Below are 22,001 nucleotides of genomic sequence, written 5' to 3' on the forward strand. Positions count from 1 at the left end.
TTATTTTCTGCTGCTAAACCTCCTCATGAGATGTTTTCTGGAGTTCGCGGTGGGGCGGAATAAAATGATATAACATTTTGGCATGAACATGCAACAGAGCATAGCCCAACTGGAGGACAGGATGGCAAAGATCTCCATGGCCACTGTGTACCTTCCACTGGTGGAGATGTGAGCAGGGATGAAGGACAACCAGACACTGAGAAAGGCTATCATGCTGAAAGTAATGAATTTGGCCTCATTATAGCTGTCAGGAAGTTGCCTAACTAAGAAGGCAACTAGACAACTGATCAAAGCCAAGACACTGAGATAACCTAAAGTACACCAAAATGCTGTGGTTGAGCCCTCATTACATTGAAGAATGAGGACTCCAGATGTGGGTTTGTAGCTATATTCAGGGAAAGGTGGGGAATGAGCAAGCCAAGTGACACAAATCAGGAACTGAAGGAAAGTTCCTAAGCTAATAACTTTACATGAGACATGAGGGCCAGCCCATTTTTTTAAATCACTGTTTGGTCTAGTAGCCCTGAATGCAATTGTAACCATGATTGTTTTGGCTAAGATACATGAGACACAGAGGGAAAATATCATGCCGAAAGCAACTTGTCGTAAAAGACACTTCTCACGCTGAGGATAACCAATGAATGCCAAAGAGCACAAGAAGCATAGAGAAAGGCAGATCAGAAGAAGGCAACTGACGGTATAATTGTTGGCTCGCACAACAGGAGTGGCTTTATAGGAAATAAGAAGCCCTAAAATGGCTAAAGGTACAAATGATGAGGTGACACTGGTGGCTGTTAAGGTGATGCCCAAGGGCTCTTCATATTTTAGATAGTCAATGGTTTTTGGCAAACATCTGTCTTTTTCCTGACTTGGCCACTTATTCCATGGGCACTTAAAACACTCAGTCGAGTCTGAAACAAAGTAAAATAAGACATTGCCAAATATCACAAAATCACTGTTTTTACACGTTTGTGTTTCCTTTGGTCTACTCACCAGTCTGATTGGAAATCTCTCCTTGTGAACAGATGACACATTCATAACAACAGCTTGGTTCTCCTTTCTTAGCAGCTTTTCTGAAACCCGGGGAACAATTTTTATTACAAATAGAAATTGGGACCTAGAAATGAAGAAATAATGAATAACATGAATGTTATATAACAATGAAAGGACATGATAAAATGAACATATTGAAAAAATAAATATCACTGCAATTCAACACAATCAAGTTATACGTCAAAAATCCAATTATGATAATAAATAATAGATAACAATTCAAATATTAAACAATACATTTTATTACTTTGTATTCCTCTCATTTGAGGTGCTTTGGAAGGTGCCTTGTCTCGTCTATGGTAACCAAATCTCACTCCGGCCTACAAGACTTCTCCCGTGCTGCTCCCCACTAATGGAATTCTCTACCACACTCAAACAGACTTTCCCACATCCTTCATCTCTTTAGACGCTCTTAGAAAACCCATCTCTTTTTTAGAGGTAACCTTATCCCCGATAACACTATTCACACTAATGCACCTTCCCAACTGTCCCAATCTCCACTCTCAGCCACATTCAGTCCTCTTGTTTCAACTGTGCCTGTTTCACTTAGAATGTATGCTTTCTAATGAGCATGGTACTTCAAACCCTTTGTTGTCATGTCTGCGTTTATTTTGTACACCTTGTATGTCCCTGTTTTATGTATGTACTGTTTTCCCAACTGCTTGATACGATAATAATAATAATAATAAGGAGAATCATCTTTTACATTAGAATAGTGGCTCTGTAATATAAAATAAAATAAAAAACAGCAAAACATATTATACAAGATCAGTACTACTCAGCGTTGGGCCCGGTTCTCTAGGGGGTCAATAAACATATAATACATTCGTGGGTCATCTTACCGTGTGATTATCAGAAGACCATTGTACATCACTTGTGTTGATCATCAGGACATGTTTAGTGGCGGCTGTACTATAATATGTTCCCACCTTGACCTGTCTTATTGTGCCCTCGGGACTAAGTTGCCAGTTGACAATATCGTAGACAGGAGGAGGGTCCCCATTGTCATCAAAGGATAATGCAATTCCATTGCCCATCTCCACTTGTACCTTCTTCATATAGTGTGAAATCTATAGAGGAATTGCATAAAACATGTTCTGATTCCCCAAATGCATTTCTGTTAAAATAAAACCATCACATTTCTAAATCTCTCTCAAAGAGGGATGGTTTCGAATTAAGGAAATATACTGTACTTTAAGTCTGCATCTTTAATGCATTTATTACTATTGAATTGTATTATTATTTACATAGCGTATACAATCTTTAGACAGCAGTGTAGAAGAATTTGTCTGTCACACACTGCCTGACACAGTTACGGAATTACTATTGGTGCAGCAGGTGTGGAGCACTGAGGCTCATGGAGATAATGGGGCCCGCTGCATGGGGAACTAGCGAACTGTGATCCCCTGTTTCCTCCTCTCCTCTTCCCTGCACTGGGGCCGACAGTTCGCTCCTTGTAAATGTCCCAATTGTGAGTTGTTGCAGATAACAGAGAGTCAACAGAAGTATTTAGTCTCCATCAAGGTAATATTGGTAATATTTGTATAAATACTGTAAATTTATTCACATAGTTCTGACTTGCATTCTCTTGCCTGATCTTTAATTATAGTATGTTCTTTTTATTTTGTGAATCTTAAAATCTTCAAAGTAAACAAATTAACTTATACGGAACATGTATCCCTGATGGTGAATATTAGAAGTTACAGAAGAGCTGGGATTGTATAATCTACATGTGACAAATGTGAGTCAAAACCATTACAGTGACCAGTGGAAAGAAGTTTGAAAAAATGCAGAGGAGTTCAGTCCTTGTGGTAAATGTATCAAGCTGCGATTTTTCTTTCAGCGATTTCGAATAGCTGCAAATATCTTGAGACAAGTGGCGATTTTATGTGCAAAGTCGCCATATGTATTAACCTGCGATTTTGACATTCCAAAATCCAATCTCCGTCGATTTGTGTCGATTTTAAAACACCTATCCACACCTATCCTGCCGGTGGTTTTGTCAAACTTGCCTGAGAGTATACAGAAACTCGCCTGAGATGCAACAGAAACTGAAACTCGTCCGAGATTGAACAGATAAAAAAAAAACTCGCTGTTAGAGCTATCTGGCCAATGTTAACATAACAGGAGACACAGTACAAGTTTAAATTTTGAGGGTAATCATGATTTCTTGTTTAGAGAGGCAAAAATTATTATACACTTTCTTTTGGGGGCCAAATTATTTTATGAATAAATTAGTGGGCCAAATTTCATTAATGATTATATGTCAGGGATTTTTTATTAAATTTTATTTTATTATGTTATGGTGGCTTACTTTTTCCATTACCAGTGCTCCCGTGCTGCCCCCCTTCACTGGAACGACCTCCCTCGCTCCATTCGTCTCTCACCCAATCTGTGCTCCTTCAAGCGGGCTCTTAAAACTCACCTGTTCATTAAGGCCTACCAACCATCCACTTAACCTCTCACCTCTTCTGGTTCTCCCCAGCCCCCTTTCTCTCTCCCCGTTGCTTCACTGGCTCCCTTATGTACCTGATTCTGTTTACCCTTCCTTAGGATGTAAGCTCGTATGAGCAGGGCCCATCTTCCCTCCTGTCTCCATACCTGTTCTTCCGCTCCGTCTCTACTGTATCTGCCTGCCTGGAGTTTCTGAAGTAATGCTACTTTGTGTTTATTGTTCTATACTGTCTTACCCTGTATAGTCTACTGTTTGTACCATGTACAGCGCTGCGGAAACCTTGTGGCGCCTAACAAATAAACGATAATAATAATAATAATAATAATACTAGTGGGGCAATAATTATATATTTCTGATGTGACAACACTTAACATTTCCAGATGGGGGCACCATTTAAGGTACATAGATGTGGCACTACAAGTAGCAGCATGCACATGTGCTTAATTGTGTTTAAGAAAAATAATAATTTTTGCCCATCTACACCAGAAATCATACTCTCATAATTAAAACTTGTATTGTGTCTCCAGTTATGTTAACATTGGTCAGCAGTGGAAAGCTGATGTGTTTGCTAATCTCGCCTATCCCAAGCAGCGTGTTGAATTTCAATGGGATTTTCACTGCAATCTCCGTCGAGTTTGCAAAACCGCAGTTTCATACATATGGCGACTTGTATTGCTAGGGACTGCGATTTGTAGAACTTTTGAGGAAAAATTACTGTACTGGCGATTTTCAATCAGCTCGTACTTTAATACATCGGCAGTTTTAATCTCGCCCAAAATAATCAAGGAAAATCCCAAATCGAACCTTGATACATTTACACCCTGGAGAGAAAAAAACATGTGATTGGTTGTTGGTTACTCACAAACAATGGTATAGTCAAGGGACTTGAAGCAGTTAAACTGTCAAGGGACCCAGAGCCACTCAATGATCCTCTGTTTCATTGAGTTCTCCTTCCTCAGTTGGATAGTTACTGCTGCCCCTACATCAGTTCTGTCTGTTTGTAAGAATAAACACCATGGGGCTCATACTGAGTTGGATGTACATGCATAAAAAAACAAGCACTATAAAAGCAGAATGGAAAAATAATATTTTTACGCTCATGAGCTGAGTCAGACCCATATCAAGATGCATCCAGCTCTGCACCAGTGCATATTGTTATGAGCGTTTTGTCGCTATCCAATAACGATTGTCGAATCTCGATTTGTGTTTGCAACGCAAAGATTTATTCTCAAAAAGTAGCAGTAGATATATCTTTGCGAAATAATAATAAGTACAGCCGTTACTTATCGCAGGCGCTCTGGATCCAGTGTACAGTCATTCAATCCTGAAGTCTGGGGACAAGATGTCTGAACACTAGATGAGGAGCTGCTGCTTATATGCAAACAGTGATACAGTAAAACAATGCAAAGGGTGTGGCTTGCTTCTATTGGTCCAGGTTTCAGGAGGGTCCAGGGGGTTGTAGATCATAGGCTAGTTTAAGCTCAGGAATCCAAAGGAGGGGGTCATCTCTCCATGGAATGTGCTCTGATCTTCCCGCCAAGAGTTCTCATCATATTAGTCCATAATGCCATAACATTAATAATTTGAGTATGCGCTCTGCGATCCCTTCGCAAAGTGAACCGGACAGTGGGAAATGCAAAGGGGATAAGTATGATACCACACATGACTTGATTCCTTCAACGTGTACCATATGTTTTACTGATATGCATATAACTCATAATATTACACGTAAATACTACTATATTTCGACAGAAATGACTATGTCTTGCAACTACCATTAATGTGTACTATTTTACAAGTGTGCGTGTTTGTGCGAATGTATGCAAAAGACTAAATACTGTTGTTGCCACGTGTTGCAGCTGCGTGCCCTTTCACGCCGTAGCGTACCGTACGCATCTTTTCAAACAAAGACAACCAAGTTTGCTCGATTTTAATTGAAATGACTTTATCCAATTTGCTGACTTTGACAATATGTATCAGGTTTATGCCAGGAGTACTTATACCCAGATACAGTTACACCCAACCAGGATATAACCGCAATACATCATTTTTGCATTTGTTTTAATAGCAAAAATTGCATTTGCTATTAGGCTTGGTTTAAATAAAAAAATCCTCTATAATTGTTACGAGCCGCGGCGGTGCCCAGCCGCCGCGACTCCCCTGTCTCCGCCCCGGCCGTCGCTATGGCGACCGGGATGTCACTTCCGGGGGCTCGTCAGACGTTGCCATGGAAATGGTAAGAAGCTCTCTCATCCAGCGCCGCGTCCCGGCATTACAGAGCAGCCGGGCACGTGCGCAACAGCGGGGCAAGCCTGAAGGCTAATTAGAACAGCTTGTGGGCAATTAGAGAGCTAGGCTCTCATTGGTCTGCTTCAGTATTTAGGACAATGAGGCCTGCTGCCTCATTGCCAGTTATAGCGTTCTGTCCTCAGTTCTGCTGCCTGCTTGTGCTATCCATTTTGGTTCCTGCTACCTTAGATTTGATCACCCGTGTTTTGCCCCCTGCTTGTTATTGGACCTGTGACCCTTCTCTTCTGACCTTGACCTTTTGCCTGGAAATCGGATTTTGCTTCTCTGCCTGTGAGTTTGACCCTACGCTTGCCCTTGGATATTGCATCTGTGCCTGTGACCTTTTGACCTAGGATTCTTCTTATACTACAGTCCACCAATCACTCCTCTCCTGGGAACTCCTTTAAGTCAGTATACGTTACTCGACCCTCGGTCGGCCCGCAGCCCAGTCTGTCCCCACCACTAGGGGCTCCAGCGAACACCTGGTCTTCTGTGTAGTTCCCGAGTTTCACTGTACTGACTTGGGAGTTCCTAACAATAATACAGCAAATATAATCTTCCTTTTCATGTACAAAATAAATTAGCAAAAATGAATTCTAACATACGCCCAAAAACTCATAAAGTATAGTCAAGAGCAATGAAGAAAGAACCAATCAGGTTTAGAGGTGAAACAGCAATCAACCAATCAGATGTATTTAGCTTGTGCTGGCGACCATCATCACTATAAGCATGTATTTGCACCAGTCCAGAAGGGTACTGCTATTGACAGGCCTATCTGCATTTCCATGTGGGTCTGCCTCAGTTGGCAATTATGCAAATACACCTTTACTGTACTTGTTCTACACTTCTATGGCTATTCCCTACCTCTTTCTGCCTATTCAAGATTAAGGAAACTCAAGCGCCAAATCTGTATTTAGCCGTAAGCGTATACCTTTTTTGTGGACAGGCACAGTACAAATTTGCATAGTATATGTTAAGCAAATGGGCATACACCAACTAAGCACGGGCCTCAAAGTCTCCCCTGTCCTATTCTCAATACCCTAAACTGTTACATATTCGGAAATCTCTATCCCTTACCCTACTCCCTGTACCTTGACCTGTTTCTCACTCTCAAACTTTTCTCCTTTACCCTGCACCTACCTCACCTTGACCTGCTCCTCTTCTCCTTACGTGCCTGTCTCTCTCACAGTGCCTTCAATACTCTGGTATGTTCCTCACTTCCACCCTTCTTTCTCTTCCCCTGTCCCTACCTCACCTTGACCTGCTCCTCACATTCAGTTGCCCATCTTTCACAACTTGCCTTTAATACCCTGTCCTGATCCACTCTCAAACTTTCCTCTGCCTTGCTTCCAATACTCTAACCTGATTTTCACTCCCAATTCCATGCCTCTCCTACCCTGATGTCAATGTCTTTGCCTCCTCCTTACTCCTTATTTCCTGCCCTGCTCCCACTTTCCCCAGCTCTGCTGTTAACTTTTGCCTGTTCTCGTAGTTCGTAAACAGCTTCAATCTGCATTCTAAATTGTGATGAAGGGAATTTTGGAAAATTTAATTTACTCAATAATCCTGTTAGTCATTGCCCCACTCAAAGCATTTTTAGAGCATTACTCAAGCTTCTGCTGATGTAGAATATCCACCAACAGACATTTCTATATCAGCCTGTTTAGATCATTAGAAGTTCAACCAATCTGCAAAAGAATGAGTAGGTTGGGCTTCAATTAGCAGGGCTGCCATGTAAATGGTGTTTTACAGAAGTTCATTCCCCTTTTCTAGAGGATTAGAATATTCTTCCCAGAGTGCATTGCCTAGCATTGTGCCTATTGTTAATCATAGTTCTGATGATACTGAAAAACAAAAGCAAAGTAAATGCTAGAGTAACGTATCTCATAAGGCAAGAAGGTGCAAACAAGAGGGTGACAATCAATAGATTTTAGAGAAAATGTGGTGCAAGCAAAAGGTGGACAGATAATGGATGAAAATCAAGATAAAAGATAATATGAACACAGAGCCGAGTAGACGATTATAGACAACAGTGGGCAGAGAAGAGACAATGGGTACAAAAAAAGTACAGATATGATACAAGGAGGAAGAGGTTGGAGAGCATTCATAATGGCACTCAGCATGCACAAGTTAGGAGTGAAGTGTGTGAATGTTTTTGGTGCTATTTGGGCTAGAAGATATGGTGGTGGTGGGATGTGAAGGGCATTACTGATCAGATTCTATGTTTCTGTGATTCATTCCATACTAAATTCTTCCTCTTTTTTCAAATTTTCCAATCTTGTAATTATTGTGAAAGTGAGCAGAGTGTAAAGCTCTTTATCACTATTAAAATACGGAAATCTTACAACTGGATTCTTACCTGCCATGGTTTGAAATTCAAGATACTTGAGCAACTTCTGTTGATGAAGGGTCCATTCCCTGCTCTGCATGTTGCAAGGTCATGTAAAGTCTGAGCTATCACATGCACAGCACAATATAGAGAATACACTTGTCTTAGACTGATTTCATTACTGAAAGGAAATCTGTTTTCAGTTTTATCTTCCACTGTACAGTTTCGTCCTTGTCTGTTTATTTGAAATGTGAAGTTATGGAATTCTAGAAATGCACATCTAAGATTGTCCTCTGAGAACATTACGTCCCATATTTCTTGTGATAGTCTGGGCAAATGAATGTGTTCTATAAATTCATGGAACCCTGGGCTAAAGTCACTTTGAAAGGCAAAGCCTACAGTTCCTAAGAGAAGTTTCCAGTATTTTTCTTGTGACAAGATACTAGACGTTGCCCAAGCTTCACTGGCCACCAATGTCTTCTCTGTTATGTTTTGCTTTAAAAGTTCATCAAATAAAAAAATTATGTCAACATCAGCTGCAAAAACAATCACTGCTTTGGCTTTTGACATCTTGATTGTCTGAATGATGTGTGGAATATTGTGAACAGGGTGGTTCCTCTTGAAATATACTAAGAACTCCACACATGCACCAGATTTGAGGATTTCTTGCCGAAGGATCTGAGTTCCTTGAAACCCGTAATCATCGGAATCAGCGATCAACCCCACCCATCTCCATCCAAAATGTAACACAAGCTGGGCCAATCCTCGGGATTGAAAAGTATCACTAGGCACAGTTCGAAAGAAGGATGGAAATTGTGTTCTATCACTCAGAAGATGACTGGTTGAAACATGACCGACCTGTTGTATAAACATACAATGGGATATTTACCTATATGTCAGTGTTGTAATTTCTTGTGTACATTCTGGATCACATTTACTAAATGCAAAATATATGAGGCACACTGCAAAAGGTTATTTGGCACCTTGATGTGTAGTTTAGATTTCCACCAAATCCTTTGATTAGTGAACTAAAACTGTTTGCAGATGAGCAGGAGTTTGATAGGAGGATATGGACTTAGGGAGGACATTTCTTGCCAGTTATGGTAAAATGTTGAAGTATAGTAAAAAGCAGAGCCAAAATGAGATTTAATTTTGTGAAGCAAGGTTATTAAACAATATTCCTTGCTGTGTGGAAAGGCCTATATCGATTTTGACCCAACAAAAACACTGAATACAGATTTGGATAAAAATGGAAACACCTATTTTAAAATTGAAAGGGATGATGAGTTTAAAATTTGAAGTTGGCAGCATGGTGGTACAATAAATAACATTGCTGCCTCACAGTGCTGGGGTCATGAATTTGATGCTAGGGCACTATCTGTTTGGAGTTTTTATGTTCAACACTGTTGGGTTTCATCCATCAGTCCATAAAACATACTGGTAGGTTAATTGGCATTTGGCAAAATGGACCCTAGAGTGTGTTTATGTGTGTGGAAGGAATTTAGAATTTAAGCTTCAATAAGGTGGGAAGAGATGTGAATAATTACATATTCTCTCTGTATGACGCTGCATAATATGATGGGTGCTATAGAGATCAATGATGATGATAGCAATGTGACCATTTTGCCATTTGACCACAGGGCACCACCAAATATTTGTTGAGGTGCACCTTGTGAAGTCTGCTCTACTCATTTCTGTAAACGATGTGCCTCTGGAAGTACACTAATGAGGGCAAAACAGTCAGAATTTTTGTCTCAGATCTAGTCTAGTGCCATGTACTAAATATCCAGTGGGTAAAACATTGACTATAAAGGCTACAATGCAAATAGTATAGTTTTTATGAAGCCTTATAACACACAAAATATTTTAGAATCTTTGCCCTCACTGTAGTTGTTGAAGGTATATTATACAGAATATTTAGCAAATTCTTATTTAGACAATAAGCTATTTTCATTTAAGGTATTATGATATGTGTCTCTGGATCCTGCTTTTATACCCTTGGTGAAATGAATAGTGCTGTAACGCTGAATTAATTTTTGTGAATAATTTCATACAACATACTTGTGGATACCTGGTCAGGCCTAGGATGTGGGCCATGAGAATTGAAAATGTGGATGTTGAGTGGCCAATGACAGCAGCCAACTGCTCCCTCTGTCGGCATTGGTAGTTAGGTATAGCTTTCTTTTGCCCAGTTATAATCCGAAGGGTTCCATCAAGCTCCCTCTGGAGCACCCGACAGGAATCATAAATATGGAAGCCCAGGGTGACATTGGGGAGAATTTCAGGGTTGCTGTTTATCTCCTTCACTGCATACGGTATGATCAGCAATCTAATGTATTTGTCCAATTTAAATCTGAGAATAAAATAGATGCAAATATGTTTATTGAATATTTAGAATGGCTGTATATAATAAAAAAAATCTACTAGCATTTTAGAAGCCATTTCAGCCCTTGTAATTCCTTCACCTTATCGTCACTTTCAATTTCCTGTATCCCTTGCACTGTTCTCAATTTTCTGACCTGTTCCTCACTCCCAAGCCTCTCTTCCCTATCCAGCTTCCAATATCTGACCTATTCCTCAGTCTCAAAGTTCTTTCTTATTTCCTGCTTCCAATACCCTGACTTGCTGCTCCCAAACTTATCTTCCTTATCCTGCTTCCATTATCGTGACATATTACTCACTCTTAAATTTCATCCCTCTGCATTGCTTCCAATTCCTGACTTGTTTCTGACTCCCAAACTACTTTTCTCTGCCCTGCTAGAATACCCTGGCCTGTTCCTCACTCATAAACCTCTCTTTGCTATCTTGCTTCCAATTCCTAACCTGTTCCTCACACCCAAATTTTTTTCCTCTGCCTTGCTTCTAATATCATGACCTGTTCTTCACTCCAAAACCTCTCTTCCCTATCCTGCTTCCAATACCGTGACCTGCTTTTCATTACAAATTCCTTGTCTCACCTACCATGAAACCAATACTCTGGATTTCTCCTTATTTTCTGTATCCCCTACACTCCTCCCCATACCTTGACTTGCTCCTCACTCAAACTTTTAACTCTCCCCTACCCTATTCCTAGATTTGACTGGTAATTTTCTGTCTTCTCTGCATACTCCCAGCTGCAATGTGGGTTATAGGTTGTGCAGCATATGAGTAGCTCTAAGGTGTACTCTAAATTATGATGACCACCAAGCTGCAGGGATACTCCAACACTGGTTTCACCAAAGGGATAGATAGATAGATGCATTCATCTGTTTCCTGATAAACATGTACAACAATAAGGGAATAATATATGGCGCTAAACTTCTACTCACAAAGATATTCAAATCTATATATCATCTAAGAAATGTCACTAAAAAACGTCACTCAGATTTGTCATCAAATTCTCTGATTCTTCTCCGTAAATATCGGACTTACATCAATACTTTAAAGTGTAATATCCTACTTGTAATAGTATCCTCAAACAGAAAGAAATATATATCAGAAAGTATCAGAAAAATACTTCCCCTTATTAAGCGCACCTGGTGAAAAACAATCACACTGTGATTTTCAAAAACTCGGGAGATCAAAGGAACCCATGCGAGTGTTTACACAGTGAATTATGTAGGAAAAGAGTGATTTGTGTCAACAAACTTATATTAGCATAATAATATGCACTTACACAGATAGTAATGTAGATCACGATAAACTCTTATCTTAATACAAGTTAACCCATGCATGATACTCATGCATTCTAGTCAAATCAAGCTACTTAAAGTGTTAAAAAGGTTCTTGTCATCTTCATCGCCACACACACACGCCGCTAGGCTTTTATATTTTAGATAATGCTAAGAATTTAGTAGGTCAGTGTAGTATATAACTCCGCCCAGCAGGTGGTGCTGCAGCTTGAGCACTCTGTCACCCGGTAGTTTTTTCCACACACACACACACACACACACTAACACAGCATGTGTGTTCATGAGGTAAAATTACCTCACGAAAATGAGTTTGACCCCTCAACTTGTAAATTTAGCCTTTACTACCCCTCCCACGGGGGGAAGGGGGGATGATGGAAGTTAACTGACTTCACTATTATAATTTTATTGTCAAATAATGTCAGTATACCAAATTTCAAGTCAATTGGATGAGCCCTTTCTGGGAAAATAGTTTTTTCCACACACACACACACACACACACTAACACACGCTGCTAGGCTTTTATATATTAGATTAGAAGATAATGCTAAGAATTTAGTAGGTCAGTGTAGTATATAACTCCGCCCAGCAGGTGGCGCTGCAGCTTGAGCACTCTGTCACCCGGTAGTTTTTTCCACACACACACGCCGCTAGGCTTTTATATATTAGATTAGAAGATAATGCTAAGAATTTAGTAGGTCAGTGTAGTATATAACTCCACCCAGCAAGTGGCACTGCAGCTTGAGCACTCTGTCACCCGGTATTTTTTTCCACACACACACACACACTAACACACGCCGCTAGGCTTTTATATATTAGATATCTTTAAATGCCTGTTTTTATTGCTTCTCACGTAGAGTTCCTTCTCTCATATATTCTCCAACGATATATAAATCCAATGAAACAGGGGACATATAGAGTATATATTTAGGGGCGTATTCAATTGTTAGCGGTAATGCTGATAAACGAGCGTTCAAAAAATCTTACCGTTAATACGGTATTTACTCGCGGAATTTCAGCTCGCAGCCCCCTGAGCGGCGAGCTGAAATTTCGCGAGTAAACTACCGTATTAACGCTTTTCGCGCACAATATTACCGTATAAACGGTAATATTTTTTGAGCGCTCGTTTATCAGCGTTCCCGCTAACAATTGAATACGCCCCATAGTGCTTTATCTTTAATATAAACAACTGACAGCAACAATACAAAACATTAAAACTTTAAAAACTATAAAGAAAGTGGAAAAGGTTCAGTCCACAAATGCAGTGTATATTGGAAATGCAAGTCCGCCTACCAGAACTCCGGAATATTGACAGCCTGTTTATATATCGGTGGGCATGTCTCCACTCCACAAACGGAATGCCGGTCCTATGGAAGGGGGTCTTGTTCTCGTATATCCAATGCGTTTCAACCTCGTACAGTGGGTCTTTGTCAAGGACACCAATATATAAACAGGCTTTCTATATTCCGATAAATGAGATATAGATAAAGCTTGAACCTGATTGGATGATATGGGCAACACCTTCACTTTTCTTTTTTAGAAGGTTTAATAAACTTACCCCCTAACTCCAACTAGATCTTAATACAATAACAAAATAAAAATGACAGATATGCTACTAATATGGTGCATAGGCTACATAACAAAATGAGTCACCAAAGACTGGAAGGGTTGTACATGGAGGTGAGAAGGGACAGAGGTGATATGATAGAAAAGTAGTCATAGAAATCAGTGTTTATCTAAATAAGCCTGTGATATTGAAGAGAGGGGGACAACAAGATAACATAAGGAATAATTAGCTTACAGAAAGGGAGAGAGATTCATTTTGCTATTGTTACGACTTACATAGAAAATGATTGAAGAAAACAAAACAAAAAAAACTCAAAGAGCGCCCCCGCCAGGAAAAAAAAACACACAAACGAATGAGGTAGACTAGATGAACATATAGCTTATTTTCTGCCATCATGCCATATGCTTCTATATTTCAATCAATATTTAAAATGTTAACATACTTTGCACAGGTGGCTTGTCCTGGTTTCTGAGTGAACAACATATTGGGGTATATGCCTTTCATATGGAAGCTTAATATTACCCCGATTGTAAGATCCCCACTTTCAGAACTCCCCATCATTTCTTGGGTGTCCAGATTGCAGCTATGTCCACTGGAAAAAAGGTGTTCTGGAAGGAGGTAATACAGAATGAGGTACCAGAAGGACTTGTATAACAGACTCATCAGCCTGCAAGAGACAGAAGTGATATTATAGTATCTATATTGTCATCTCCTTATTTGGTTGTCGTTTCTTCAGCTATATGCAAATCAGTCTTTGGCACCTAGAATGGTATCTTTTACAAACTGGTAAACATAGAAACATACCAGCTCATAGAGATTACGTCCGACAACTCTCGGGCTAAGAGTTTCCCAAACCACCACTTTACAGATCGCCCTCTCGATTTTTAACATGATCATATTACAAACAGACAGATTTACTATTCTGCTTTTTGACAGTTGGGAAAGCCACCAACAAAACAGCCAAAAAAAAGGGGGTTGTGAGAGGCAAGATAGCACAAGCTGCATGCTGTTTGAAACATCGTGCAATTCAGAACATAAAAGGAGGCACTATTACATATGAATTATGTGGACAATCATTATTTATTGATTAGGGCAGTGGTTCCCAAACTGTGTGCCTAGGCTCCCTAGGGTTCCTCGGCAATCTCACAGGGGAGCCTCAGCCAGAGCCTGTTGTAAGCAAGGCGGGGGACTACTTGGTAATTATTTTGGCTTAGGGGTGCCTTGAAAAAATGATGGAGACCTAAGGGTGCCTTGAACTGTAAAAGTTTGGGATTCACTCGATTGAGGGATAAATTCAATTTAAAATGAACTTATGGATGTATCATTAATATTATTATTATTATTATTATCTTTAATTTAGAAGGCGCCACAAAGGGTCCGCAGTGCCGTACATGAAATACAGAAAACAGTGACCCATGACACAACATGATACATAAAGAAAAAAAGATGAAGAACAAAAATAAATTAATTTATATACACACACACACACAAATACACAGGTAACATGATAATACAAATCAAATTATTTCTAGGACAATGAGTGAAAGTGATGGTAGAAATCAGTAGGCCGAAGAGATACAGAGGGTGATGGAATAGTAGAAGGAGCACACAAGGAAAGAGTGCCCTGCTCCTAAAAGCTTACATCCTAAAGGAAAGGGGAGACACAAATAGGGTGGTACTAACTGGGGGAGAGCCGGAACAAGGGAGTTAGGAGGATGACTGATAGACTTGAATAAAGAAATGAGTCTTAAGGGCACACTTTAAGCCTTTGAGAGTAAATTCTAACCTGATGGAATGTGGAAGATCGTTCCACAGCTAGAGAGCAGTCCGGGCAAAGTCCTGGAGACTGGAGTGGGAAGAGGTGATCAGTGTAGTAGTGAGGCGGCAGTCACAGGCAGAGCGGAGGGGACAGCTAGGAGTGTAGATAGAGATGAGATTGGAGATGTAAGGAGGGGAGGATTGATTAAGAGCTTTAAGGGTGAGGGTGAGGAGTTTAAATTTAATTCTGTAGGCCATGGGGAGTCAATGTAGAGACAGAATGTGAGGTTTGAAGGAGAGGGAGGAATCAAGGATGACCTCAAGGCATCGGACTTGAGGGACAGAAACAAGGGTAGTGTTATTAACAGAAATAGAGGGGGGTAGGTGGGGGAGTCCTGGAAGGGGGAAGACGATAAGTTCAGTCTTGGAAATATTGAGTTTAAATATTAAGTTTAACGAAGCGTTGGGACATCCAAGATGAGATGGACGAGAGACAGCAGGAGACACGAGACAGAAGGGACTGCTGGGAGATGTCATGACATATTGACTCACTCTTGGAGGTGAAGTGGGTAGCAAAGTCAACAGCAGAGAGCGTGGTTGGAGTGGGAGAGGGGGAGGGGAGAGAAGATAGTTAAAGGTGGCAAAAAGCCAAAGGGGATTGGAGGATTGGGAAGAAATGACAGCCTTAAAGAAGGATTGTTTATAGAGCGATAGGGCCAAACTGTAAGACGTAAGCATGAACTTAAAGTGGAGGAAGTCAGAATGAGTGTGTGACTTTCTCCGAGCCGTTCTGCACTGCGGGAGCAGTTTTGAAGATAGCGGGTAAGTTTTGAGTGCCACGGTTGAGGCGGGGATCGACAAAGCTTTATGGTGTCAGCTGGGGCGACAGAGTCAAATGCAGTGGTAAGTGCAGTGCAGAGTCAAGTGATTGTAACCCAGGTGTGAACCCAGGGAGGAGGAGGATGTGGTAGGATCAACTGTGTCAAGATTATTCCTGGTGAGAGTAACTTTGGGGGATGGGGATGGTGAGAGGCTTGGAGAGATGCTAAAAGAGAGGAGATGGTGTTCGAGAGAGGTAAAGTTGAATTAATGAGGTCGGAGACATTACAGGGTTGTGAAACAAACAGATCAAGTGGTGACAACTGCGGTGGGAGGGAGAGGAGGTCCATTGAGAGAGACCAAGGGAGGAGGAGAGGGAGAGAAGTTTGGAAGCAGCAGGGTCTGAAGAATTGTCTATAGTGATATTAAAGTCCCCAAGATGAGGGAAGGAAGGTCAAAGGACAGAAAGTAAGGGAGCCAGGTGGAAAAGTGTGCTGGCCTGACACCACCACCTGCCGGTCTCCAGGTGGAGACTGGCAGGTGTGGTTGTGTGGGAGAAGGACAAGCCCCTGAAAGATAGAGCAGCAGGAGAGGTAGTGTCCTCAGGGGATAGCCAGGTTTCATTTTTAGAGGTCAATTTGTTACAGACTGATCTGGCATTCCAGAGACCACAGGAGGAAAAGAGGGAAGACGAGAGATGTGGATGAGATTGCTGTGGTTGCTCGACTACAAGAGTCAGTATGATATGGAGCGAGGGGGATGACAGGGAGAGAGGGTTGGAATTGGACGAGAATCAGAAATAACTTGTCAGCAGACAGGAGACGAGGGGCAGGGGAGCAAGAGGGAGGGGAGGAGCGGAGATGGGGAAGAAAAGGGGGTTTATAAACGGGAGAGGCAGAAGGAAGGAGTGACGTGAAGGGATGGATTTCCTGGGGGGAAAGAAAGGGAGGTGGTAGGTAGGAACAGAATGACACTGAGAGAAGAGCAGCGAAGGGAACAAGTGGGAAAGGGTGCGAGTGTTGAAAAGGAGGAGAGGAAAAGATGGTGGAGCGGGCAGCGAGTCAGATCAGGGGCACAGGGGCACAGAGGCACAGAAGAGAAGAGAGGAGTGAAATAGGGAGGGGAATGGGAAGAGAGAGGGGGGAGTGAGGAGGAGCAAGAATAAGGAAAGGTTGGACAAGGAAAGCAGGGTGATAGAGGGAGAGGATTGAAGTGAGAGAAGAGCAAATTATGATAAAGCTAGAGAAGGTGTGGAATAGACAGTTGAAAGTAATACAGAAATCAAAGATGTTAAGGACTTATAAGTAAAGTGAGGAAATGGTGAGGACAGTAAAGGTGAGTAAAGTGAGAGAGAGCAGCGGTAGAAGGAGAGAAAAGAGGAAGAAAAGAAGAAAAGATGTAAAGTATGAGCCAGGGAATAGGAAGCAGTTAGGACAGTAGAGATATCAGATGGTTGTGTTTAGAAAAACAGTTCGATTAGACCGTGACATTAAGCATGATTGGAAGGCAATTGTATAACATAAGGCATAATACAAGGTGCACTGAGCTGGTTATGTAAGTCCACAGGACAAGAGGGAGCCAGTTAAAAATTCAAGCTAAGTGGAGAAACAGTGCAGTTTAAAGGTGGGAATACAAGCAGCATAAGTGAAATCAACAAGTCATATTAAAACTGCACCAGCCAAATATAAGTGTGAAAAACACATCAGCAGAGAGTGTCCAGGCAATTGACAATGCAGGTAATTGAGCATATCAGCGCTGACGACTGATTGTGGAATGTTGTAGTGTTTGCAGGTAGAAGGTTCCCCTCCTGTTCTCCTCTTGTTCATCTCTTGACTATCTCTTACTATACTAACTATATTTGTTAATACACTTGTAAAAATTCTCACTTAGAAGAATGTTCACAGGCTTAAACAGCCTTAGGGGTATATTTACTAAACTGTGTGTTTTAAAACGTGGAGGTGTTGCCTATAGCAACCAATCAGATTCTAGCTATGATTTTGTAGTATGTACTAAATAAATGATAGATAGAATCTGATTGGTTGCTATGGGCAACATCTCTACTTTTTCAAACCGGCAGTTTAGTAAATATACCCTTTAAACTGCTTTTTAAATAGGTTCAAATAGCCATATGACCACTTGCATGAATTAACCACCACTAATCACACACATACTACAAACAAAGTAATAAAATTCTTACACAAACAGAGGGTAACCATACCATGTAGCTAAAAGACAAGATTACACATATGATCCTTTATAGATAGCTTGTGCAGTGGCTGAGTGAGATGTTTACCATATAGCTTAAAGACAAGATTGAACAAGAATTTTTTTCATTAATTCAATGTATTATTATATTATAGGGGGAATATGTAGTGTCACATATATGCATGATAAATAATTATTGCACCCATTAGCAATCAGATAGTATTGCCCCTTAATAGAGATATATTGGTCCCATAATTTAAAACAAATATCGGCCCCTCAATAGAATTTTAAAAATTTCACCTTCCTGTATTTTCTAATGTGCTAATGCTGATATTCATTGAGACACTTTGCTTGTTATGGAGCCCTGTACATTGCAATTTGGGCCAAATGTCTGATATTGGCTGTGATAGTGCAGTGTGTTGCCTGCATATATGATCATTGACACCTATACTGTGGTGTGCCCTGTCCAAATAGAGGACATTGTATCTGAAGGTGGCTGTAGACTCTTCAGTTATTGACTGTGGATTTTGTTAAGCAGCTTTACTATGTGGCCTTAGTGATGGTAACCAGTTTAATAAAAAGTAGTCAGATAATGTCTGTTCCTTACTGTCATCTTTATACCAACATTTTACCACCGCTCTGTAATATCGGTACAGTGTGTAGCTAAAAAATTTAGAATTGAAGGAAATGCACCAGGATGCTCGTGGGACAATTTGTGACTGTGGGAAACGATTAAAGATAAATATTTTATTTGTAGATCAAACAAAAATATCTTCTTAGAAATCCATTTTTATGATTTATCTTAATGAAATAGGGCCTGATTCAATAAGGATCATTTCAGTCTCCTGGACAAAACCATGTTACAATGCAAGGGGTGCAAATTAGTATTCTGTTTTGCACATAAGTTATATACTGACTGTCTTTTCATGTAGCACACAAATATCAACTTTAAATTTCAGTGTACAAATAAGCTATCAAGTATTTGTGAGCTACATGAAAAAACAGTAAGTATTTAACTTATGTGCAAAACAGAATACTAATTTGCACCCCTTGCATTGTCACATGGCTTTGTCCAGGAGACTGAAATAAGAAGTTTCTTAAGTTAAGATCCTTAATGAATCAGGCCCGTAAGATTGTTATTGATGCCTATTTTCTCAGTTTGCTGTTATTAATTAATTGCTTTTGTTATACAACTGCTTGTTTGCAAGGAAAGGCAGTTTTGAAGACAATTTTGCTTAAAGACAACTGTTTAACCCTTTTGCTGCCAGGACCAAAATAGTTTTGTTTTGTTTTTTTGTTTCTTTCATTGTACGAATAGGACTTATTTTTGGCACCATAGTCATTTTTAACTTGTTTAAGTAAATAATGAGCATCTAATTCAGCAAACATAATAATAGGAAACAGTATTTTGCATTTAGTCAATATTAAAAAATATGGACATTTTTCCGAGACAAACGTTTAAAACCTGTGGATGTCCCTGGAAAATAGGAACATGTCCTAACTACATCATACATGTGCTGCAGTGACGTGTACGGGGCCAGTCTAACTGCTCTGGTGCCTACATATCTCTAGTTACACCTGTATTGTATGTAGAACTTTAATTCATGTTCAGTAATCACATGCAGTAAAATAAATAGCAAATAATGTGTACATACCCCATTGTGTTGCTGTGTTGTATATCTGGTTAATCTGTGATCAAATGGACATTAAATATAAACATATCCAATATATATATACAATTTTTTAGAGAGCGAGCGAAAGAGACATATTCCCTTCTGAATATTAACATGTTAATAGTATAGGGACCAGAAATTATTATACAGCAGAGTATACTTAAAAAATGGAGCTTTGGCTATTAACGTGGAAGTAAAGTGTTAATTTTTGATGTCGTATTCCGGTCAGGTTTTATTTGTCTCAATGGGATTAGAATTCTACAGAGAATAGATAATTCCTCATAATGATCTGTAAAAACACAGCTGATTCCAGCATTTGTGTAGTAGGAAGGAACATAATTGACCTTATCACCACTGTCTGCAGTAACTCTGTCCTAGATATGTAGATGTTGGGTTTCTACATAATGGGCTGATGGTCAGTTGAATGTATGCCCATTTGCACAGTTCAAGTTGCAAAACTTAGCACTGTGCATGACCACAAAGAGAGCACATGGATATGAGCACAGGCAGAGTTGTACCTCCTTAGGACTGGAGAGGTTGAACAGGAGAGGGAAGGAGCGGCCTACCGTTGGCTGAGTACACTAAAGACATGTTTATGCAAATACAGCTGAGGGAGACCAGTAGGAAGATGCATATACTCCTATTAGAGCTGTAACCTTTGCACCTGCTCGAGGGCAGGTGCAAATATATCCTGCAGATGGGGACTGTCACCAGCACTTGCTAGCCGCATCTGATTGGTTGAATGTGAATTCACTGCTGAATGCTATATAAACATGTTAACAAACTTTTCTTCTGCTTATGACCTAGTTGTGATGTACACCTGGCATGAACATGGTGTATATACTATAGCATATGTATATATAGTATATATATATATATATATATATATATATATAGCATATGGGCTTAAATACTCTGGGACTGATTCATTACGGAAAGTAAGGCAAAAAAATGAGTAAGTTTTCTACTGGACAAAACCATGTTACAATGCAAGGGGTGTATTTTAGTTTATTATTTTGCACATAAGTTAAATACTGGCTATTTTTTCATGTAGCACAGAAACACTTGATAGCTTTATGTTTACACTGAAACTTGCAGTTGATCTAGTAAATGCCCTTCCCCGACTGTAACTCTGTCCCCAAATTTTAAATTTAGCTCCCCATCCAATGCAACATGGTTTTGCCAAGGTGCAAAGTTACTATTTTTTTTTCCAAAACTTTTTATTAGAAACATCTTTTATTTTCAATAAAAAGGTATTACAAAATCTTGAGAGGTTAACCAAGTTTGCATCAAGTTTAGTGGATATCAGGCACAATGCTTTTGCAAGTAAAGTCACAAAATGTTTATTGCAAAAATAAAACGTATATAAAAATGAAAAAAATATAAAGGTATAAACAATTATTTCAGAAGCAATTTTGTTCCATATTTTGATTTTTGTTTCAGTATCCCCTTCACGTGGTTCACTTAATTGCTGAAATTTGGAGAATCTCGAACTTTGGCAAAATGTGTCAGTTATCTATGCATGAATCAAACATATAGATATTTATATACATAAACTCTTTAAGGGGCCTATCTATCAAGCCCTAAACTTTGTGGAAACAGCTTTTTTTTTAGGCATTTGAAGTAGTGACCATTTAAAGCAAGTCTAACGCAGGAGTTTTCTGAGATATCTCCTCTATTAGGGAAATTACCGCACAGTCCAGCAGTCCCCATAATACTCAGAGGGGACTGCTGTGTGTGCAAATCTATCAAGGTCTGAAAAGCTCAGCTAAATGCAATGGGCCTAGTTCACAGTTGGACACTTTTAAACGCAAAAAAGTGCAGGTGTAAGATGGAAACATAAAAGGCTATGCTGAGCTGCAAGTATGGTATGATATGTGCGACTTAGTATATCACATAAAATACATTTGAGGGAGGAAGATATGTTACATAGTGGCAATTTCAGGGGGATGGATAGTGTGGGGTCCCCCCAAACAAAACGTCACCAGCTCTGGGCTACATACCTCTCATAGTTAGGCAGCTTCAAGACTGAAGGTATGGCCACGACCTCCACTCCAAACCCCTTCATTGCCATGCACATGGCAGCTGCTCACCATCTTGGATTTGGGTCTGCGCATGCTGATTACTTGGCACTGCCCCTCAGTATCCAAACTATTTAAGGCTCCTGTGTTAGCTAAATGATGCC

At 40.0% G+C, this 22,001-nt stretch overlaps 1 protein-coding gene across 1 annotated transcript; it reads right to left on the reverse strand.

The window, feature by feature from the left end:
• LOC142150577 (vomeronasal type-2 receptor 26-like) lies at positions 1–21,884 on the reverse strand. The gene is made up of 5 exons (XM_075205777.1): positions 21,820–21,884; positions 10,188–10,479; positions 1,896–2,123; positions 994–1,117; positions 1–911 (listed from the first exon to the last, which is right to left on the reverse strand). Exons 1-5 carry the CDS (start codon positions 21,882–21,884, stop codon positions 1–3), a joined length of 1,620 nt encoding a protein of 539 aa, XP_075061878.1.
• Between the last annotated feature and the right edge of the window lie 117 nt (positions 21,885–22,001).

Source organism: Mixophyes fleayi, chromosome 4 (genome assembly GCF_038048845.1).
Source record: "Mixophyes fleayi isolate aMixFle1 chromosome 4, aMixFle1.hap1, whole genome shotgun sequence".
NCBI classification, from domain to species: Eukaryota; Metazoa; Chordata; class Amphibia; order Anura; family Limnodynastidae; genus Mixophyes; species Mixophyes fleayi.

Coding starts and splice junctions, on each gene's coding strand:
- LOC142150577 (XM_075205777.1), bottom strand. CDS start 21,884: ATGAAGGGGTTTGGAGTGGAGGTCGTGGCCATACCTTCAGTCTTGAAG. Junction 10,480..21,819: donor AAGCTGCCTAACTATGAGAG/GTATGTAGCCCA, acceptor TTTTATTCTCAG/ATTTAAATTGGACAAATACA. Junction 912..993: donor AGAGATTTCCAATCAGACTG/GTGAGTAGACCA, acceptor ACTTTGTTTCAG/ACTCGACTGAGTGTTTTAAG.